The sequence below is a fragment of the Garra rufa genome, chromosome 18 (genome assembly GCF_049309525.1).
Source record: "Garra rufa chromosome 18, GarRuf1.0, whole genome shotgun sequence".
In the NCBI taxonomy this organism is placed as follows: domain Eukaryota; kingdom Metazoa; phylum Chordata; class Actinopteri; order Cypriniformes; family Cyprinidae; genus Garra; species Garra rufa.
This window is the reverse complement of record NC_133378.1, coordinates 18,416,122-18,434,697: the sequence shown is the minus strand read 5'-3', so window position 1 is coordinate 18,434,697 and position 18,576 is coordinate 18,416,122. Positions and strand designations below refer to the sequence as shown.

At 37.1% G+C, this 18,576-nt stretch overlaps 1 protein-coding gene across 1 annotated transcript; it reads right to left on the bottom strand.

The window, feature by feature from the left end:
- Positions 1-703: 703 nt before the first annotated feature.
- rnd1a (Rho family GTPase 1a) lies at positions 704-15,470 on the bottom strand. The gene is made up of 5 exons (XM_073823516.1): positions 15,246-15,470; positions 14,793-14,880; positions 7,622-7,731; positions 5,290-5,424; positions 704-5,198 (listed from the first exon to the last, which is right to left on the bottom strand). The coding sequence occupies exons 1-5, from the start codon at positions 15,363-15,365 to the stop codon at positions 4,953-4,955; spliced, it is 699 nt and encodes a 232-aa protein (XP_073679617.1). The 5' UTR covers positions 15,366-15,470; the 3' UTR covers positions 704-4,952.
- Between the last annotated feature and the right edge of the window lie 3,106 nt (positions 15,471-18,576).

Here is an 18,576-nt window from a genome sequence, read left to right as displayed (position 1 = left end):
AGTTTCCTTCTGAATCATCAGTGAGCATTTGAACCTTCTGTAATAGTTGCATATGGATCTCAAAATCCTACAGTCATTGTTAGAAATACACAAAAATACTGAAAAAACAAAGAATTTGCAAGGAACTGAAGGATTTTTATGTAGAGTAATATGGAGCTTTATGAACAGATATATAGTGTAGGGATATAAGTTTGCCATATTGGTATTTGATGCAATTGAGAAAGCCTGGTTGATGTGCAAGCTTTAGAAACTGGATATAGGCTAGATTGATTCCTAAAGAAAATCAATCGACTGAAATTGTTCAAGGTGTAAGTATTTATGTATTTATTGAGTTAAAGCTCCATAGCCTTGTCTGCTTGTTGGCTGTGTGTACGGCGCTTACTAAAGTTCTGTTATAGTTGCAGATTGTTTTTGCCTCTTTATTATTCAGTATTACGCTGTTTCATTGCATACTCATAATTTTGCAGAATGACATGATTTACTCCTGGCTTTCTTAGACCTGTTGGCCTAGTTTTGAGTGTTGTGTGAATAAACGGGTATTTCAGAGTCTGTCATTTAAGGATGTTTGTTTGATATTAATTCTCTTTATATTTAAGATACAGGGTTCCCACTCTTTTTGACTGAGTTCCCAGACTTTTAAAGTTTTTTTTTTGTTGTTGTTTTATGGTTGTACAATTCTTTTTATAGAGATAGCTGGGAAACATTTAATGTATTATTTAATTTTATTTATTTTATTCATGCATATACAGATTCTTTGAACATAACAGTTTTCTTATATTTTGGACTGTAACTGGATCTGCAATTCTTAACATGTAAAAAGGTTATTAAATGCAAAATATTTTTAGATGAGGGTTTTCTCCTAAACAGTAAAAGAAAACATTCACACAATTTACTGACCAAATCCAGGTTTTAATTAATTTAAGAGTGACACATGACATCAGAGACAAGGGAAAATAATCAATAAACAATATTCAATATAAAATAGATTGTCTGAAACTAAAGAATAAAACAGAACCAGCAATAATCAACTATTAATAAGTTACAGTTACATTGCACACACAATCATACTGTCTGTTTTGAACTTGTTTGCTTCACAGACTTCATTTAAAGGGCTGTACAAAACTGATTATGCACAACGTATGTACGTCCAGACTTCAGTAACAAAAGGAAGATTGTGGAGGTCCACCACATCAAACATATAACATATAAGAGTGCTACTAAACCAGACAACAGTAACAAATTCATATCAAGATGATGGTCTGTAAGATGATTCATGTTTGGAGCTATAAACTATAGCCATGAAAAAGCCATTTGTTATGCTACAGTGAGAAAACTTGTCCTTATTTTCACTTTCATATTTTACACCGTTTCTCTCTCTCAACTTCTCTCGAGTGGTTTTCGGACAGGTAGTCCAGCTTAACTGACTTTGTTTGTTGCTAAGCAACGTTGTAGAATTGGTGATCAGTGCATGTGGCATGAAGTGACAAACAACCTCCTAAAGTTTCTTTCAGATGAACTAGAGTGAGAATTCAAAGGTATAACAGCTTAGTACAAATGTGTGGTTAAGGCAAGACCAGTTTATATGTACAGTATTTTCATTCTCATTCTAGATGGTGACTAAGCAAATTTAGATTTGACTTAATATGCAGTTTTCAAAATATCCGGTGCTACATTTTGAATTAAATTAGTGAAAATTACCCATCATTTTTTTTCACACAGATTTCATGCTTAAACCTGTTAGATCTGCAAAACACAAAGCTCTCTAATGTGACGTGTTTTTGATTTCAGCTTTTTGATTTTCAAGGCCAGTGAATACTTTCAACTTGATGATAGCCTAAAGACATCGATGGCAACGCCCCAAGAAAAAAAAAAAAAAACTTGGAAAAAAAGTTGAAATAATGGGTCATACATACACAACCGTTCAGAAATTTGGGGTTGGTATTTATTTATTTACTTTTTTTAATGTTTTTGAAAAAAGTCTCTAATGCTCACTATGGTTGCATTCATTTAATCAAAAACACTGTAAAAAGGGTAATATTGTGAAACTTCATTAAAATTTAAAATAACTGTTTTCTATTTTAATATATTTTAAAATGTAATTAATATATTAAAAAATGTAAATTATTCCTGTTATGGCAAAGCTGAATTTTCAGTTGAAGCTTTTACTGATTCCAAACTAGGGGTGGGCGATATACCGGTAGACATGATTAACTGGTAGAAATTTGTCAACAGAGAGATTTTGCCATTGTGGTAACACGCTCAAGTGACATTGCTGTGCTTCGTGGTCACAAAAACGTTTAGTTTGCATGCGTTATAAGCATTTCAGTTTTAAAACAAGTGAATTTAAGTCGTTGAAATGCAATCAGCAGCGAAAGAGAACTCATTTTGCTGTATGCGCGCACTGAGAGACTCTTTCTGAACTCTGTCAGAGAGGCGTGGGCACATTAGGACGGTGCTCATAGAGTGCGGGAGTATTTAAGTTATTATTTGCTGATTTATTGGCCTTGAATGTTAAAAAACAGAATGTGTCAGTCAGAAGACCTGTCTTGTAAGTATCCTTGTAAACAGTAATTTAGATCTTGAGTGAAATCAAACAGCTGAGTAAGAAAACACATATATAAAACACAGTATATTGGATCCAGGCAGCTCTTAAAGTGACAGCAGTCTAATATTCCTGCTGTCTGTTATTCATGTTAATCCAACAACTAAAGAGAGAAAATCTCTTACTGCGCTAAATCACTTTTGTAAACTTAAGAAGAAATTATCTTATTTACACAGTGAAGACAATGTAGTGTTCTTATATATATGTGACCCTGGACCACAAAACCAGTCATAAGGTTAAATTTGACAAAACTGAGATTTATACATCATATGATGTATAAATCTCAATAAATAAGCTTTCTATTGATGTATGGTTTGTTAGGATAGGACAATATTTGACTGAGATACATCTATTTGAAATCAGAAATCTGAGGATGCAAAAAAATCTAAAAGACTGAGAAAATCACCTTTAAAGTTGTCCGAATTAGGTTCTTAACAATGCATATTACAAATCAAAAATTACATTTTGATATGTTTACAGTAGGAATTTTACAAAAAATCTTCATGGAACATGAACTTTACTTAATTTCTTAATGATTTTTGGCATAAAAGAAAAATCAAAAATTTTGACCCATGCAATGTATTTTTGGCTATTGCTACAAATATACCCCAGCGACTTAAGACTGGTTTTGTGGTCCAGGGTCACATATATGATTACTTTATACAATATATGTAGAATTTCTTATTTATTTGTTTTACTGTAGTTTTTTGGTCCTATTGCTTGTAAATAGTTTCTTATTTATTATTTTTTAAATCTCAGACACTTGTCTTCAGTGAGCTTGAGTTTTTTTAAAATTATGGGTAGTATTAGTTTTTTTGATACTGACACTGGTGACAAAACATTTGATCATAAAGACCTTATTTAAGTCAAAAATAACTACATTGTGATATATATTGTTACTGTGAAATAAAATCATATCGCCCACCCCCACCACAAACATTTGAACGGTAGTGTAAATGATTCCCAAAAACCATCATCTGATGAATCAAATCTGATGAACTACTTGGGTTGAAAGTTATTCTGAGGTCAGATTCTTCGTAATCCTGTCTGGTCTGACTTCTCAGTTCATTTCTACTTGGCCATTTATAAGCCCAAAGTGTGGATTTAGTTGTTTTATGATTAAGCATTACACAACCAGGGGTTGTGGGATTTAAGGCCGAGATTACCAGAATGAGGTTTAGGATGAGAGGAGAGTCCTCTGTGAAAGTGATCCAACCAAATGCATGAGAATCACTGCAATTATAATGCAATCTAATGTTCAATCCCGAGAATAACTAGTAAGTTCACCACGTAACAAGAGAATCAGCTCTTTACAGGCCTGTTATTGAGAATTAGGGGCTTGCAGCAGAGATTACTGTAAACATTCAAACTATCTTCTCGCTTATGCAACATTGATCAGTTTTGGTGAACTGCAATGTCCCTTAGTAATCCCCCACGACCTTTTCAAAATTACTTTAGTGAAAGATCTTGTTTTCTAAAAAAGAATGGCTGGAACATCTGGAAGGGTTTTTTGTGGCAATGACTCCTGCACTGTATTGAGAAATGGCTCGGGCAATGCTGGGCTTCTGCTCATTGGCTGAGATTTATGACCCATTCTCTAGGGGCAGAAAGAGCATGAAGGACTACAGTAGAGATGCGAGACAGTGAAAGAGAGTGTCAGCATGTCCAATACATCTGGATTGTACAAATGTGATTGGATGCTTCATCTAGCAGATTTATAAGACTGTCCGCCTTTTCAGGAGGACATAAAATATTGTTTGGCTCCTCCCCTCATGCTTGCATGAGATCTCCCATCGTAGATCAGTGCCAGAGACTTCAAGCAAAGCATAATTCTGTACTGAAACAGAACTAAGCCAACCTGTATACGACCATCCTCTCACTTTCCATTTAGCAATCACCTCCACGTTCACTAAAGTGCGTACTGTGTAACAGAAACACATCCTTTTTCTTTAAATATTTAAATACGTTCACAGCTCAACCCACATTCCCATATATGTATGCACGCTAACTACCCACAAAAATACCTGACAGTGTCCAATATTCACTGCATTTCCTTCTTTGTCTGACTGATTGATCATTGATACAAAATGCAGTTCATGTAAAGCCATATGCTGGTAAAGGGAACTCAATCGATCGATACTAGGATGTGTAACAGCCGAAAACCTTGAACAATGGCAGCAGCTCTTTGTCGTAGGGATGAGTGTGTTTGCAGGTGGAAGAAGAACAACATAAGTGTTGAGAGAGGGAGGGGTCATGAAAGGTCATGACCTCTTCTCCTCTCAAACCCCCCCAAACAACCCTTTCGAAGAGCGGAAATATGTTTTTTTTTTTTCTGGAGCTGGAGTTTAGCTCACATGATAGAACAGCTCTTGGTTCGCTCCTTGCTAAAGGAGGAGGACAGGAGCTCTGCTTTGCTGGGCAGGTGAAGGAGGCGTTTGGACAGCCGGCGAGTTGGGCTTTGCTTTATTGGGGGCTGCAGTTTGTTGAGGCATGTCTGTGCTGCTGAGCGGAACACGCTGTGGATGCTCTTCTCCGATGTGAACGCAGAGCACTCCAGATACACTTCTGCTCCTACCTGTTTTGCCAACAAGGTGCCCTATATATAGAGAGATAGACAGAATGCAGTCAGAGATGGAAAAGGAGAGGCGAGTAGTCAAGTTTACATAGGGAGGGTGTGAACGACTGACCTGCTCATGGGAGATGGGCGTCAGTCTCTGATTGGACAGCTCCATCAGTGTGCAAACATCCGTTCGCAGGTCCGTCTTGCAGCCGACTAGAATTATTCGAGTACTGGGGCAGAAATCCATGATTTCGGCTTTCCACTGCAGGGAGAAAGGTGTCAATATACTGCAGAAATCATTTTACTTAAATGGAACCCTGGGTATGAAGACTTATTTGGCTTAATATAACTAAATTTATGTTTCTTACTGAAATATGAAGTAGAGAAAAATTCCACATCATTTTATACATATTTTGTGCTTGAGGGGCACCATTATTTTGATGACGTACAATGGTTGCACTCGGTGAACTACTGCCGCTACCTGTTGCTATTTTTTACCACAGCACAACTTGGAAAACAAAACACTGACACAATGCCATATTGTGCGGCTTTTGGTTGTAATTTTCAGTCAAAGGGCAACGAGAGCAGCGATGTAAGTCTTCACTGCGATTCTAACGATAAGAAGAGGTGAAAAGAATTGGAAGATGCCTGTAGATGAAAACTTCCTAAAGGACCCATGTCTTTGTTCTCTTCACTTTAACCCTAATGCCTTTAAGGCTTTTAGACCGCAGCTAGTGAAAAAGTTTACAGGTGGTGATGGATGTAAGCGTAGGCTTAAAGGAACACTCCACTTTTTTTGGAAATAGGCTCATTCTCCAACTCCCCCTGAGTTAATAAGTTGATTTTTACCGTTTTTAAATCCATTCAGATGTTCTCCTGTTCTGGCGATATCACTTTTAGCTTAGCTTAGCATAGATCATTGAATCCTATTAGACCAATAGCATCGCGTTCAAAAATGACCAACGAGTTTCCATATTTGTTGTATTTAAAACTTGACTCTTCTTTAGTTATATCGTGTACTAAGACCACAAATACAACAAATATGGAAACTCGTTGGTCATTTTTGAACGCGATGCTATTGGTCTAATAGGATTCAATGATCTATGCTAAGCTATGCTAAAAGTGATATCGCCAGAACAGGAGAACGGCTGAATGGATTTCAAAACGGTAAAAATCAACTTATTAACTCGGGGGGGGAGTTGGAGAATGAGCCTATTTAAAAAAAAAGTGGAGTGTTTCTTTAAACCAAATGTCGTACTATCGATTTTTCCATACAAGGATTTTAAACGCCTCGCGGATATTGAGTCAAATCTGCACTGAGAAACTCTACTGTCATAACAAGCGTTGACATGTTTACATCCTGCCAGGATGACATCTAGTCTTTCTTGTCTCTGCCATTTGTAAGGTTTTTCAGTAGCTGTGACCTTCTAAAAGCCTGAAAAGCATCAGGGCTAAAGTGAAAAGAACAAAGACATGGGTCTTTAGGAAGTTTTGTTCGTCCACAGGTATTTTCTCATTCCTTTCTCTTCTTCTTATCGGTAGGATAGCAGTGAAGGCTTACATTGCTTTTCTTTTTGCCCTTCGACTGAAAATTACAACCAAAAGCTGCACAATGTGGCATCGTATCAGTATTGTATAAAAAAAAAATAGCAACAGGTAGCGCCAGTAGCTCACTAAATGCAGTCATTTCACATCATTAAAATAATGGTATCCCCTATAGTGCAATATAAAACTATGATTTTTTTAAGTTAAGTAAATCTTTAATGGTTTTTATATTACATATTATAGGAAGAAACATGTGTTATATTAAGATATTCAAGTCTTAATACTTGGGGTTCCCTTGTCATCCAAGATGGTCATCAAAAAAAAATTAACAATTTATATACTTTTTAACCTTAAATGCTGGCCTTGTCTAGCTCTGCGTGAACTCTCTGTATTACGGTACATATCAGTTAGGGTAGGTTGAAAAACTCCCATCTCATTTTCTCCTCCAACTTCTCCTCCAAAATCGTCCTACATTACTGCAGAAGTACCGACCATGTTTACAAAGTGAACATGCAAAGAAGGTCAAACGCCCTTTACAAAAAAAGGTAAAACAGCGATGTAGGACGATTTTGAAGTTGGAGGAGAAAATGAGATGGAAGTTTTTGAGAGGGGATCATTTAGAGCACTTTGTAGCGGCATTTAAACTGTATTTTGGAAGTTCAAACTCCGGGGGACCATAGAAGTCCACTATATGGAGAGAAATCCTGAAATGTTTTCCTCAAAAAACAATTTCTTTACAGAAGCAAGAATGACATGAACATCTTGGATGACAAGGGGGTGAGTACATTATCTGTAAATGTTTGTTCTGGAAGTGAACTACTTCAATATTTAATGTAGTGTTGCTTCTTAAGCAAAATCATCTATTTTAGAGAGTTTTTAACTAGATACGAAGTTAGAAAATGAAGAGTAATCACCTTTTTCAGAGAGCTTTCGACGGTCTCAGGGCGACTTATATCAAAGCAGAGCAGAACAGCATCTGCATCACTGTAGCAGAGAGGCCTGACATTATCATAATACGGTGAACCTGCAGGAGCAACCACACAACGAAAATCAATAATGAAAACTTGGCGTCAAAAAAGATGCTTGTAATAGAGAAGTGAATGTGACTGAATATGGAACATCAAATGCTGTGAGGGGATTTGGCGATGGTTGAGTAATGTAAATAGGGATCGTATGGCAGTTCTCGTAATAGGTGTGTGCATATGTGTGGGCGAATCTCGGAGATTCCTTTATTGACAGAATGGGTTGCCGAGGAGGTCTTGTCTCCCGCACACACCAAACCTCATCTCATTCCGTAACTACGGCAACGGCATTGAAGGATGCACACATAAACACTCATACTATGGCTCTATGTCGATAGAAAATAAAGCAAGTCCATTAAAGCCGCATTTCGCCCAATATTCATGTATTTGTGCTTATTAGAGTATCGACTTTCAGCTCAGATGCTAGGTGTTGTGTGAGCCTCTCTGGGTCACGTAGTACTGCTGTATTTGTAGATAGTGACTCAGCTCACTACGTTTAGTCAGAGAATATATGGTTTACCAGCAGAAAGAGAACAGAGATGTGATGAGACAAAACAATGAGTCCACAGGCAACCCTGATATCACTATTTATTATCAAAATTTCACGGTACGGTAATACCTCGATATGAATGTCACGGTACGGTATTTATTGAATCATTTACAGGAAAAACAAAACTAATGAAGAGACTGAAAAAAAGTACCAGAAGTGCTTATTAAACAGTTTACATGAACACTGAACATATCAATGGCACACAATTAGCCATCTATCACTTTGAAACAGGAACTTCAATTTTAATAACAAAAAATTATTAAACCATGTAAAAAAAAAATTAAAGTTTCAATTTAGTATTCTTGAAAACTATGAAAAAAATAAAAATAGCAGCCTACTTATTGCAATTGGCCCATGTGCTGAATGAGTATTTGAGAATAATCACCTCATTCACTCACACACTCACTTATTCAGACAGAGACAGGTTTTTTTTTTTTAAGTAAAATTAGCATATTAACATTATCTGGTAAAAGCTGGGATCTCTGGGCATTTACAGTGTCCCCTGCAACAGGAAAAACCCTTTCACTTGGGACCAGAGTATGTGAGCGGAGTGGAGCGGCAACAATTTCCCCTCTGTGCATTTAATAATCGCTCCGCTCCAGCTTCCAAGCTAATAACATCAGTTCAATAACATCAGTTATTTTACTTATGGATCGCTGCATTTCTTACAGATTTCTGCTCATTCGAAATCGGAAACCATTCCATTTGTTTTAATGCATTAACAGAGTGATTGTGTGTGAATAAGTGCTGTACCTGTTTAAATGATGCTTTCACCTGAAAATATTAAGTATCTAGAAAGAACCAACTTGTGAACTATAATTTACCGCTCATAATGTCCATTGCCGTCATCGTAGCCTTCACATTATTTCTGATTTGAGTGATCCATCTCTATCAAGCGAAATATGTTTAGCATGTGAATTCCTGCTTAATATGCAGTTATATTACGGACCGTTGGCAAGAATTGTTCTCATGATGGAGCCGGTGGTGGAGCGGTCTTGGAGCGAGTTAAAACCACGACGCTCCGACTTTTCAAACATCCGCTCCTCCCTCCATTCAGAATCACACCGCTTCACTCCGCTCACATACTCTGTAGCGACAACAGACCGCAAAGGATGATGGCCACGCCTGGGCTGATGGGAATTGTAGTTCCCGCTACCTCCCGTTCGCTCCATTCGCCTGAGCAAACTTTTCTCAGAAGACCTATCGTTTTATCGAGTCATGCGACCACGGTAGTATCGAAAAAATTTGCTATTGCGGTACGACGGTATTTACAATACCGTTACATCCCTACTATTTATGCACTAGACGGTACAGGTCTCAACAGTAAGGCCATTGTAGCAAATTAATTCTAATTTAACTGCTTTAAATGTGTTACCATTGTCAAATTAATTAGCTTGCAAACTGAAGCATCAGTAGAAATGGACTGAAAAAAATTAATAAAATCATAAAGGGATATTTTATTAAAAATGAAGAACACGTGTCGAAAAAAAAAAAATAGACCAATTTTTTTCTTTGTGACAAAAAGTATTGCCGTAGCAATGCAGGGCCAGAAAGTTCTCGGATTTCATCAAAAAAATATTTTTGTATTTGTGTTCTGAAGATGATCAAAGGTCTTATGGGTTTGTATGACAGCATTTTAGTGGCATGTTACCAATTTAAAAAAATCTATGATTACGAGATTAAAGTCAAAATTTTTGAGAATAGAGACGAAATATTGCGAGAATAGAGTCCAAATATTCAGAGAATAAAGTCGAAATATTGCGCGAATGGAGTCGAAATATTGTGCGAATGGAGTCGAAATATTGCGAGAATGGAGTCGAAATATTGCGAGAATGGAGTCGAAATATTGCGAGAATGGAGTCGAAATATTGCGAGAATGGAGTCGAAATATTGCGAGAATGGAGTCGAAATATTGCGAGAATGGAGTCGAAATATTGCGCAAATTGACTCGAAATATTGCGAGAATGGACTCGAAATATTGCGAGAATGGAGTCGATATATTGCGCGAATGGAGTCGATATATTGCGCGAATGGACTCGAAATATTGCGCGAATGGAGTCGAAATATTGCGAGAATGGAGTCGAAATATTGCGCGAATGGACTCGAAATATTGCGAGAATGGACTCGAAATATTGCGAGAATGGACTCGAAATATTGCGAGAATGGAGTCGAAATATTGCGAGAATGGAGTCGATATATTGCGCGAATGGAGTCGATATATTGCGCGAATGGAGTCGATATATTGCGCGAATGGACTCGAAATATTGCGCGAATGGACTCGAAATATTGCGCGAATGGAGTCGATATATTGCGCGAATGGAGTCGATATATTGCGCGAATGGACTCGAAATATTGCGCGAATGGACTCGAAATATTGCGAGAATGGAGTCGAAATATTGCGAGAATGGAGTCGATATATTGCGAGAATGGAGTCAAAATATTGCGAGAATGGACTCGAAATATTGCGAGAATGGAGTCGAAATATTGCGCGAATTGACTCGAAATATTGCGAAATATATGAGGGGTCATGGATCTATTCAGATGTATAACTCACTGGTAAGACCTCTCACTGTATCTGTTACACAAGGTAGCAATTGCTCTTGACACCTGACCATAGCTACTGTTTGAAAAACAAATTATAAATACTGTATATTCCTCTTGAATCAAATTTCTAATGATAAGAGCTACAGGAGTGGCCCACACCAGGCCCTGTCAAAGGCTCAGTTGCAGCCTCTCATGCCCGTCTCTTCTTTGATCTGGAGAGTGTGTGAAGAGATGCCTGGAGCAGTGAGAGCCAGATGAGCAAATTCAATTAAAGCTTCTGTAATTAGTCGTGATTAGAGTGTGTTTGTTCACGTATGCTGATGAGTGTTTGCGTGTGGGTGCACGAGCATCTACCGCTCTGCCAGTGTTCCTCCTGTGCGTCGCCACCTAACGAGGCTGTGCACAATTAACAAAGCCTAACTGGCTTAATGAGGGAATAGATGAGAGCTGTTTGATTGGCTTCTCAAGCTCTGATCTTGCAGGCAAGATTCTGAGTAAGCTGTTGTGCATGATGAAATGTATTTTCCTTCAAGGTTACCCTTTTTACTTCTGATCTGGAATCAGTTTAATTTAGGTTTTTTCAGTGTTGTGGGAGTGTTTTTAACATTCCACAATAAGGCAGTATGTTTAGATAAATTGCAGAGCAGGAAATACCTTGAACTAAACTAAGCATAGACAGGAAGTCCTCTTTGCTTAAGAGTTCATTCACAACCGGTTATCACATGTCCAGTAGATGTTCTGGGCATTTGCTTGGAAGTTATGGTTGGTTGTTTGTTGTTGTTGTTGTTCTTAAAGGAATAGCTTCAGAGGGTTAATAAAGGCCTTTAGAAGTTAATTGATGTGTTTGTGTAAGAGAAATATCTATATTTAAAAACTTTTATAAAGCTTTCGCTAACTGTTGTACACACTTCCAATGGATTATGTAGATCGTGGCAAGCAAAAGGTCCTAGTTTCCAGGCAAAAAAAATCATAATTATCTCACATTGTGAGGTTTCAGAACAAACAACAGAATTACTGAATAACCAAATTATTCTTATCAAGCACCTATTAGAGAAAAGCAATATCCCATCCACTCATCCTAGCAAGTAGGCACTCAGTCAAGCAGTCAGGCATGACAATTAACACAGATTCAGATTCATCAGGCATCACTGACTGATATGTTACACAACGTGCTACGCAACATGACCCTGAGGAACCCAGCTTTCACTTGACATGCAATAGGACAGCAGCTATGGGATTTAAAATAGTAAACCCATACACTACTGCAAGGCTTAATCTAGGTTGAAATAGCAGTTATAATAAGGGCATTTGGAAAGGGCATGATGTACTTTAAAAATGAAACAGAGTTTACAAAGATAATGTTTTAGATTGAAGGAAAGATGGGATGGTTTGGTACATAATTGGAATGAGAATAGCAATAATAATTTGAAGAGCAACCTAAAACCTATTAAAATGGATATTTCACCCCCCAAAAAAATCACTCATTCACCCTCAATACTGGTTTGAACTCTCACTGTTTTTGTCTATACGTTTTTCAAAATGTATTTTTTTTTCTTGCAGAAAGACTTGAAATCACATAAGGGTGAATAAATGATGGGAGAATTTTCAGTTTTGGGTGAACTATCACTTTAAGAGTTGTCTTTTTACCATTAAAGCTCAATGATTCTAAACACAGACTAAAGAAATGAGACTATCAGAAGAACATTCCATGTCTTTTCACTAGATAAGAAAGTAAGAGCTTCTGCTATCAGTCATTGAACCACAGCTTTCTACTACTAGCCTAATCTTAATAAGACTCTTAATCAGATACATGTGTAAACACAGTTTAAACATTCCCTGACCAAATGAATCTGATAGACAAAACCACAGGCACTAGAAGAGGAGTTGATCTGTTTAATCTACTTTAAAAAACAGAAAAAAACAGTATCTCTAAAAAGCCACCTACGTCATTGAAAAGGCATTGTGTGTCGCAATGAGACATTCCAAAACATGTCAAAACCTTGTGATGTCCTACACCACCCTGATTATTTTATTAACCAGTTTTCTATCTCGTCTGATCCAGAAGCAGACAGAAGGTAAAGATGGCATGCTGCCAAAGTCTGACGCTTGAGGATTGGTCTCAGGTGTTGCAGCTGCCAGACCCTCTCACCCACTTACTGCAGCCTCGCACATGTCAGCTTGTGTTCCCTGACTCAGGGCTCAGGTGCTGATGGAGTGTCTTTCTTGTAATGTCTGACTGACCTACTAGCCCAAAAACGGTCAACACGAGAGCCGAGAATGCACACATCCTAATGCATGTGATGCATTAAACACACAATAGTTCAAAATATGAAATATAGACAAACCTAGAAACTGGATTGTTTTGGCCCAGGTGTTGGGTTAAATGTCTAACCCAACCTTCTGAGTAGTGTGTTTTAACTCAACTATTGTTTAAATATTATTATATGGCTGCCTTAAAATGAACCCAAAAATAAAAAAAAAATAGAAATCAGACGCATATTTACTAGAGGCATCAGCAATATACAAAAGGTGAACATTTACTAATAAGCCATTTAAAATGTTAAAAAAAGGTAAGTTGTACAACTTAAAAAGTTAAAATGTTTATTGGTTATTCAACTATTTATTCAAATATTATTTATTGAACATATTAATAAATGTTCATTTCCAAACCTATTTTAGTTTAATTCTAAGCAAGAAATTCAATACTTTTAAGCTACCCAGAAGGTTTGGTTAAGCATTTACCTCAACCCAGCATTTTTTAGAGTGTAAAATATCACAGAAGACAATAAATAGTCAATTTGCGACACAAGTTACTACAATGAGTGTATTTTTTTTATATATATTAGTTATAATGTTATTTTTACTTTGTTCCAAATTAGAATGTTGAAAGCTGTTTGTTTATGTTTGTTTTAGTGCTGGGCAATGATTGATTACAATGTGTGTACTGTGTATATTTATTATGTGTATATACAGTCAAACCAAAAATTATTCAGACAACAGATATATTTTTTTTTTCACATTTTTTACTAGTAGGTACAGAACTCAATAGTTAATTTATGTAAGCAAGGATAGGAAAATAAAGTAAATTGTGACATATTATACCCCCCCACCCCCCAAAAAAAAATGTATACAGTGGACAACCAGTAAAGTAAAAATCTGGGTCCATTTGACCTTACCATGTTTTGTTACATAGCTTTCTATCAGAGTTATCTGACATTATCAAGATTAATTTGTTTAACTCTTGAGTTCTTGTCATATTTTATTACCTTTTTTTATAACGAATAATTTGTGATAATGTGAGAAAAGTACAAGGTGTCTGAATAAATTTTGGTTTGACTGTATAAATACACACACATACAGTATATATTTTGAAAATATTTACAGGTATTTACATGTGTATATAGGTATATTAATATAATGTGTATTATATATTGAATATATTTAATGAACAACATATTTTTCTTAAATATATACATTTGTGTGTGTGTGTATATATATATATACATACATGCATACATACATAATAAATACACGCAGTACACACACAAATATATTATGCACACATAAACTTTTATTTTGGAAGTGATTCATCGCGATTAAACGTTGCACAGCACAAGTTTGTTTTTATTTCTTTTTAGTCCATACAGTGAAACTAAACTACCATAGAGTGACTAAAACTACTAGTAATATTGGAAAGCATAAGAGCCAATTGAACGTTTGTCAGAGCATTTGACAAACATGTAATTTACTTTAACTGTATGTAAAGCAATTTTTGTGTGTGTGTTCCACAGAAGAAAGTCATACAAGGTAGGAACAAGTAAATTATGCCAGATTTTTAATTTCTGGGTATTACACTTCATTGGTTAACAATATTTTCTAATTGCAAATGTATTAACCAGTTTAAATGCTCTGTTACATAAACCAGTATCATGGCTGTACAGCTGTTAATCGGTCAAGTATCTCTCTCACCTGACGTGTCCCACAAACTGAGCTCCACACGCTGCTCCTCTAATTCCAGTCCAGCTGTGTAGTTTTCAAACACTGTTGGGACGTACGTCTGTGTGGGGGAAACGAAATAAAAGCCGTTGTCACTTACTTATTTAACCTTTTTATAAAAACACTTGAGTTCGTTTAAAACGTTATTTAGTTTCAGCTTATGGTTATGGTTTTTTTTTTTTTTTTTTTTTGCAAAAAGCGTCGTTTTTCCCTCAGCGTCAACACGTGCACAACTCACATGAGAAAGATAGATGAAGTATCCGCTTGATGTTATGATGTATGACTATACAGGTTAATCAAACGCACTGCGTAATAGTCACACTATATGGTTGCATAGTGACATAAGCAAGCATCCAAGTGCAATACTAGCGAACACATACATTAATAACCGCTTAGTGAATACGTAAGAGAGAGGGGAGGACATACCTCAGGATAACAGTCTTTGGCCAGGACTTGCAACATTGCGGTTTTCCCGCACTGCACGTCTCCTACTAAAACCAGTTTACAACGCATTACCAACGGCTGGCTGATTCTTCTCTCCTTCATTGTAAATAAGAGGGTCCTGTGCGCGATGACTCTCTCGTATGACGGCCCTGGGCAGTTTGTTCAGACCGCATTGGGGTTTGGACTAAATCTCCACGAAAGAGAGAAATACGGCACTGCGGCAATTTATACAGCTCTGCTGTCCAATCAGCGCCGCGCTCTCCTGAGTTCCACTGCCCCCGAAATGCGCCCACCCAGCTGGAGTCTGCACATTGATTTAGCCGATATACATGCGACTGTTATACCTAGCGATAATAAACAGCTTTATGGGGGGTTTGAAAAGAAAGTTTCCACGCAAAGTGTGAAATGACATAATATACGTGGGATATCGCTGAAATCGCTATAAAAGAGAACTTTGCTTTACCAGTATCGCAGTATGATGATGCTTTAATATTGATATCGTGTAATCCTAATATTAACTAATCAGTTATATTATGAAAAATACATTCAACAGTGTAATAGGAACTGTAATGTAAAGTGTGGCCAAAATGTCTTTACACTTTTTGGGTTAGCAGAATTTTGTTAAATAAGCAGTTTTGACCTTTTGATATGTTGTATTTTTGGGTTATGTTGTTACTGTTTTTTTTATTATTCACAATTTGTTGTGTCATAAAATAATTAAGCTAAACCACCATTTTATGTCATAAATGCCACATTTACATGAATTAAATGTTACAGCTAAACCTAAATGTGACATTAAAGAACTATATTGGTTTTACAAAAATAATACTTTCTTTTACTAAATAACATTTTAAATTATTGATTTATAGTAATGTGCATACATCAGACAAATGGCTGTTACCTACAGTACATGTGCAATATTTTAGAAACATTCACTCTAAAAAAATGCTGGGTTAAAAAAAAAATTACTTACTTGGGTTATTTTGCAACCTAGTACTGGGTAAAAATGGGACAGAACACATCCTGGGTTATTTTTATGTTAAATATTTTTACCCGAACATGCTGGGTTATTCAGCTATTGTTTACAATTATTGTTGTTGGCTTAAAAGGCTGGAAATTAAAAATCACACACAGAATTACTTGAGGCAACAGCAACAATCAAAAGATGATCATTTATTATTAAGCAAGAACACCCATAAAGGGCGTCCCGTGTTCGACTCCCGGCTCGCGGACCTTTCCTGATCCTGTCCCCCTCTCTCTTCCACTTCATACTGCATAATTTACATTAAGTAAATTTAAACTCATTTAATGTGCATTATAGCAATAAAAAAATGTAACATTTATAAGAAGCATTTTAATTTAAGTGTATTTAACCTTTCCCTGTAATCACTTTTCACTGAAATAGTGCTAATTCTTGTGCTGGTGTGTCGCCAGTATATAAAATGACCCAACAAGCTGAACCCAGCATTTAGATTAAAAAATAACGCAGAATTTTTTAGAGTGCAGAAAAACTACCCAGCCTTATTTTAATTTAAAGGGGTCATCGGATGCCCATTTTCCACAAGTTGATATGATTCTTTAGGGTCTTAATGAAAAAGTCTATAATATACTTTGGTTAATAATTCTCAATAGAAGTGTAAAAAAAACACCCTTTTACCTTGTCAAAATCAGCTCTGCAATATATCAACTCATTTTATTGCACGGTCCCTTTAAATGCAAATGAGCTCTTCTCGCCCCGCCCCTCTCTGCCATGAGATGATGAGACGTGATGTTTACTTGGAATGAATGAATGAATGAATGATGCATTTGTATAGCGCTTTCATGTGTATTTCCGTACACCCAAAGCGCTTTACAATCATATGGGGATCTCTCCTCAACCACCACCAGTGTGCAGCACCCACTTGGATGATGCGTCGGCAGCCACAGTACAACGGCGCCAGTGCGCTCACCACACACCAGCTACAGGTGGAGAGGAGAGAGTAATATAGCCAATTTAATGGAAGGGGATTATTAGGAGGCCATGATTGACTAGGGCCAGTGGAGGGAATTTGGCCAGGACACCGGGGTTACACCCCTACTCTTTACGAGAAGTGCCATGGGATTTTTTGTGAACACAGAGAGTCAGGACCTCGGTTTAACGTCTCATCCGAAGGACGGTGCTTTTTACAGTATAGTGTCCCCATCACTATACTGGGGCATTAGGACCCACATAGACCACAGGGTGAGCACCCCCTGCTGGCCTCACTAACACCTCTTCCAACAGCAACCTAGTTTTCCCAGGAGGTCTCCCATCCAGGTACTGACCAGGCTCAGCCCTGCTTAGCTTCAATGAGCAACCGATCTTGGGCTGCAGGGTGATATGGCTGTGGGACTTTAGCCGCATTTAGCTGCGTTTAGCCGCATTTAGCATGAAACTAGCCAACAAGCACATTATTAAGAAAGACCATTGGCAAAGATGCATAAAAAACCTTATACTCACTTCTGCTGTGGCTGAAGCTGCATCAGAAACGATTGGCACGAACATAGACACATATGTAGATCGGGATCGGCACTTTCATTTTAAAAATGAAAGTAAGGTTATCGGTTATGTTGGGTGTAAATAACGGCTGCTATGTTCATTATTACATCCAACAACAGAACATCTCAATCGCTCAAACGGACACATTCTTGTTGTCCTCTGCACCTGAGTCACACAAAGGTGATCGAAGTCTGACTGTTTCAGCTGGGTGAGGGCGGGTCCAAGGTAAGGCGCTCATGTCAATCAACTATTGTGGGAGCGGCCTCTGTCTGTGTGCCGTCACACCGACAAGAAACTGAGAATGACCTGATTTTAAAAAGGGGGTATTACTTTTAAAGATTAAAAAAAAAAACACTAGGTGGATTTTTATCATTGTAGGGTGGTTGTGTACACAAACTGCCAACACACATTAATGTTCAAACAACATGTAAAAGTTAGTTTAGCATCCAATGACCCCTTTAAAGGGGTACTAGAGTCTGTCGTCAATTTGACAAATTTAGTGAAAGAACTTTCACTTTGACTCATTTGGTTTAAACAGCTCTTTCTCAATTTTGTATAGATATCAGAAGGATCCTAGTGTAAAGAACAAGTGGATAGTTTATTTTTTTGGACTTTATTGTTCGGACTTCAGAGAATGTTGTTTTGTAAAAGAGGTCACAGTGTCATGGAGAGTTCACAAAGAAACATTTGTTGAAAGATGAAGCAGAACTAGATCTGATTGCAGCTGCATCACAAATGGTAAGTAAATGATTTCATAATGATTTGTCTGGAAATTACCATTTTATTTTGTTGATG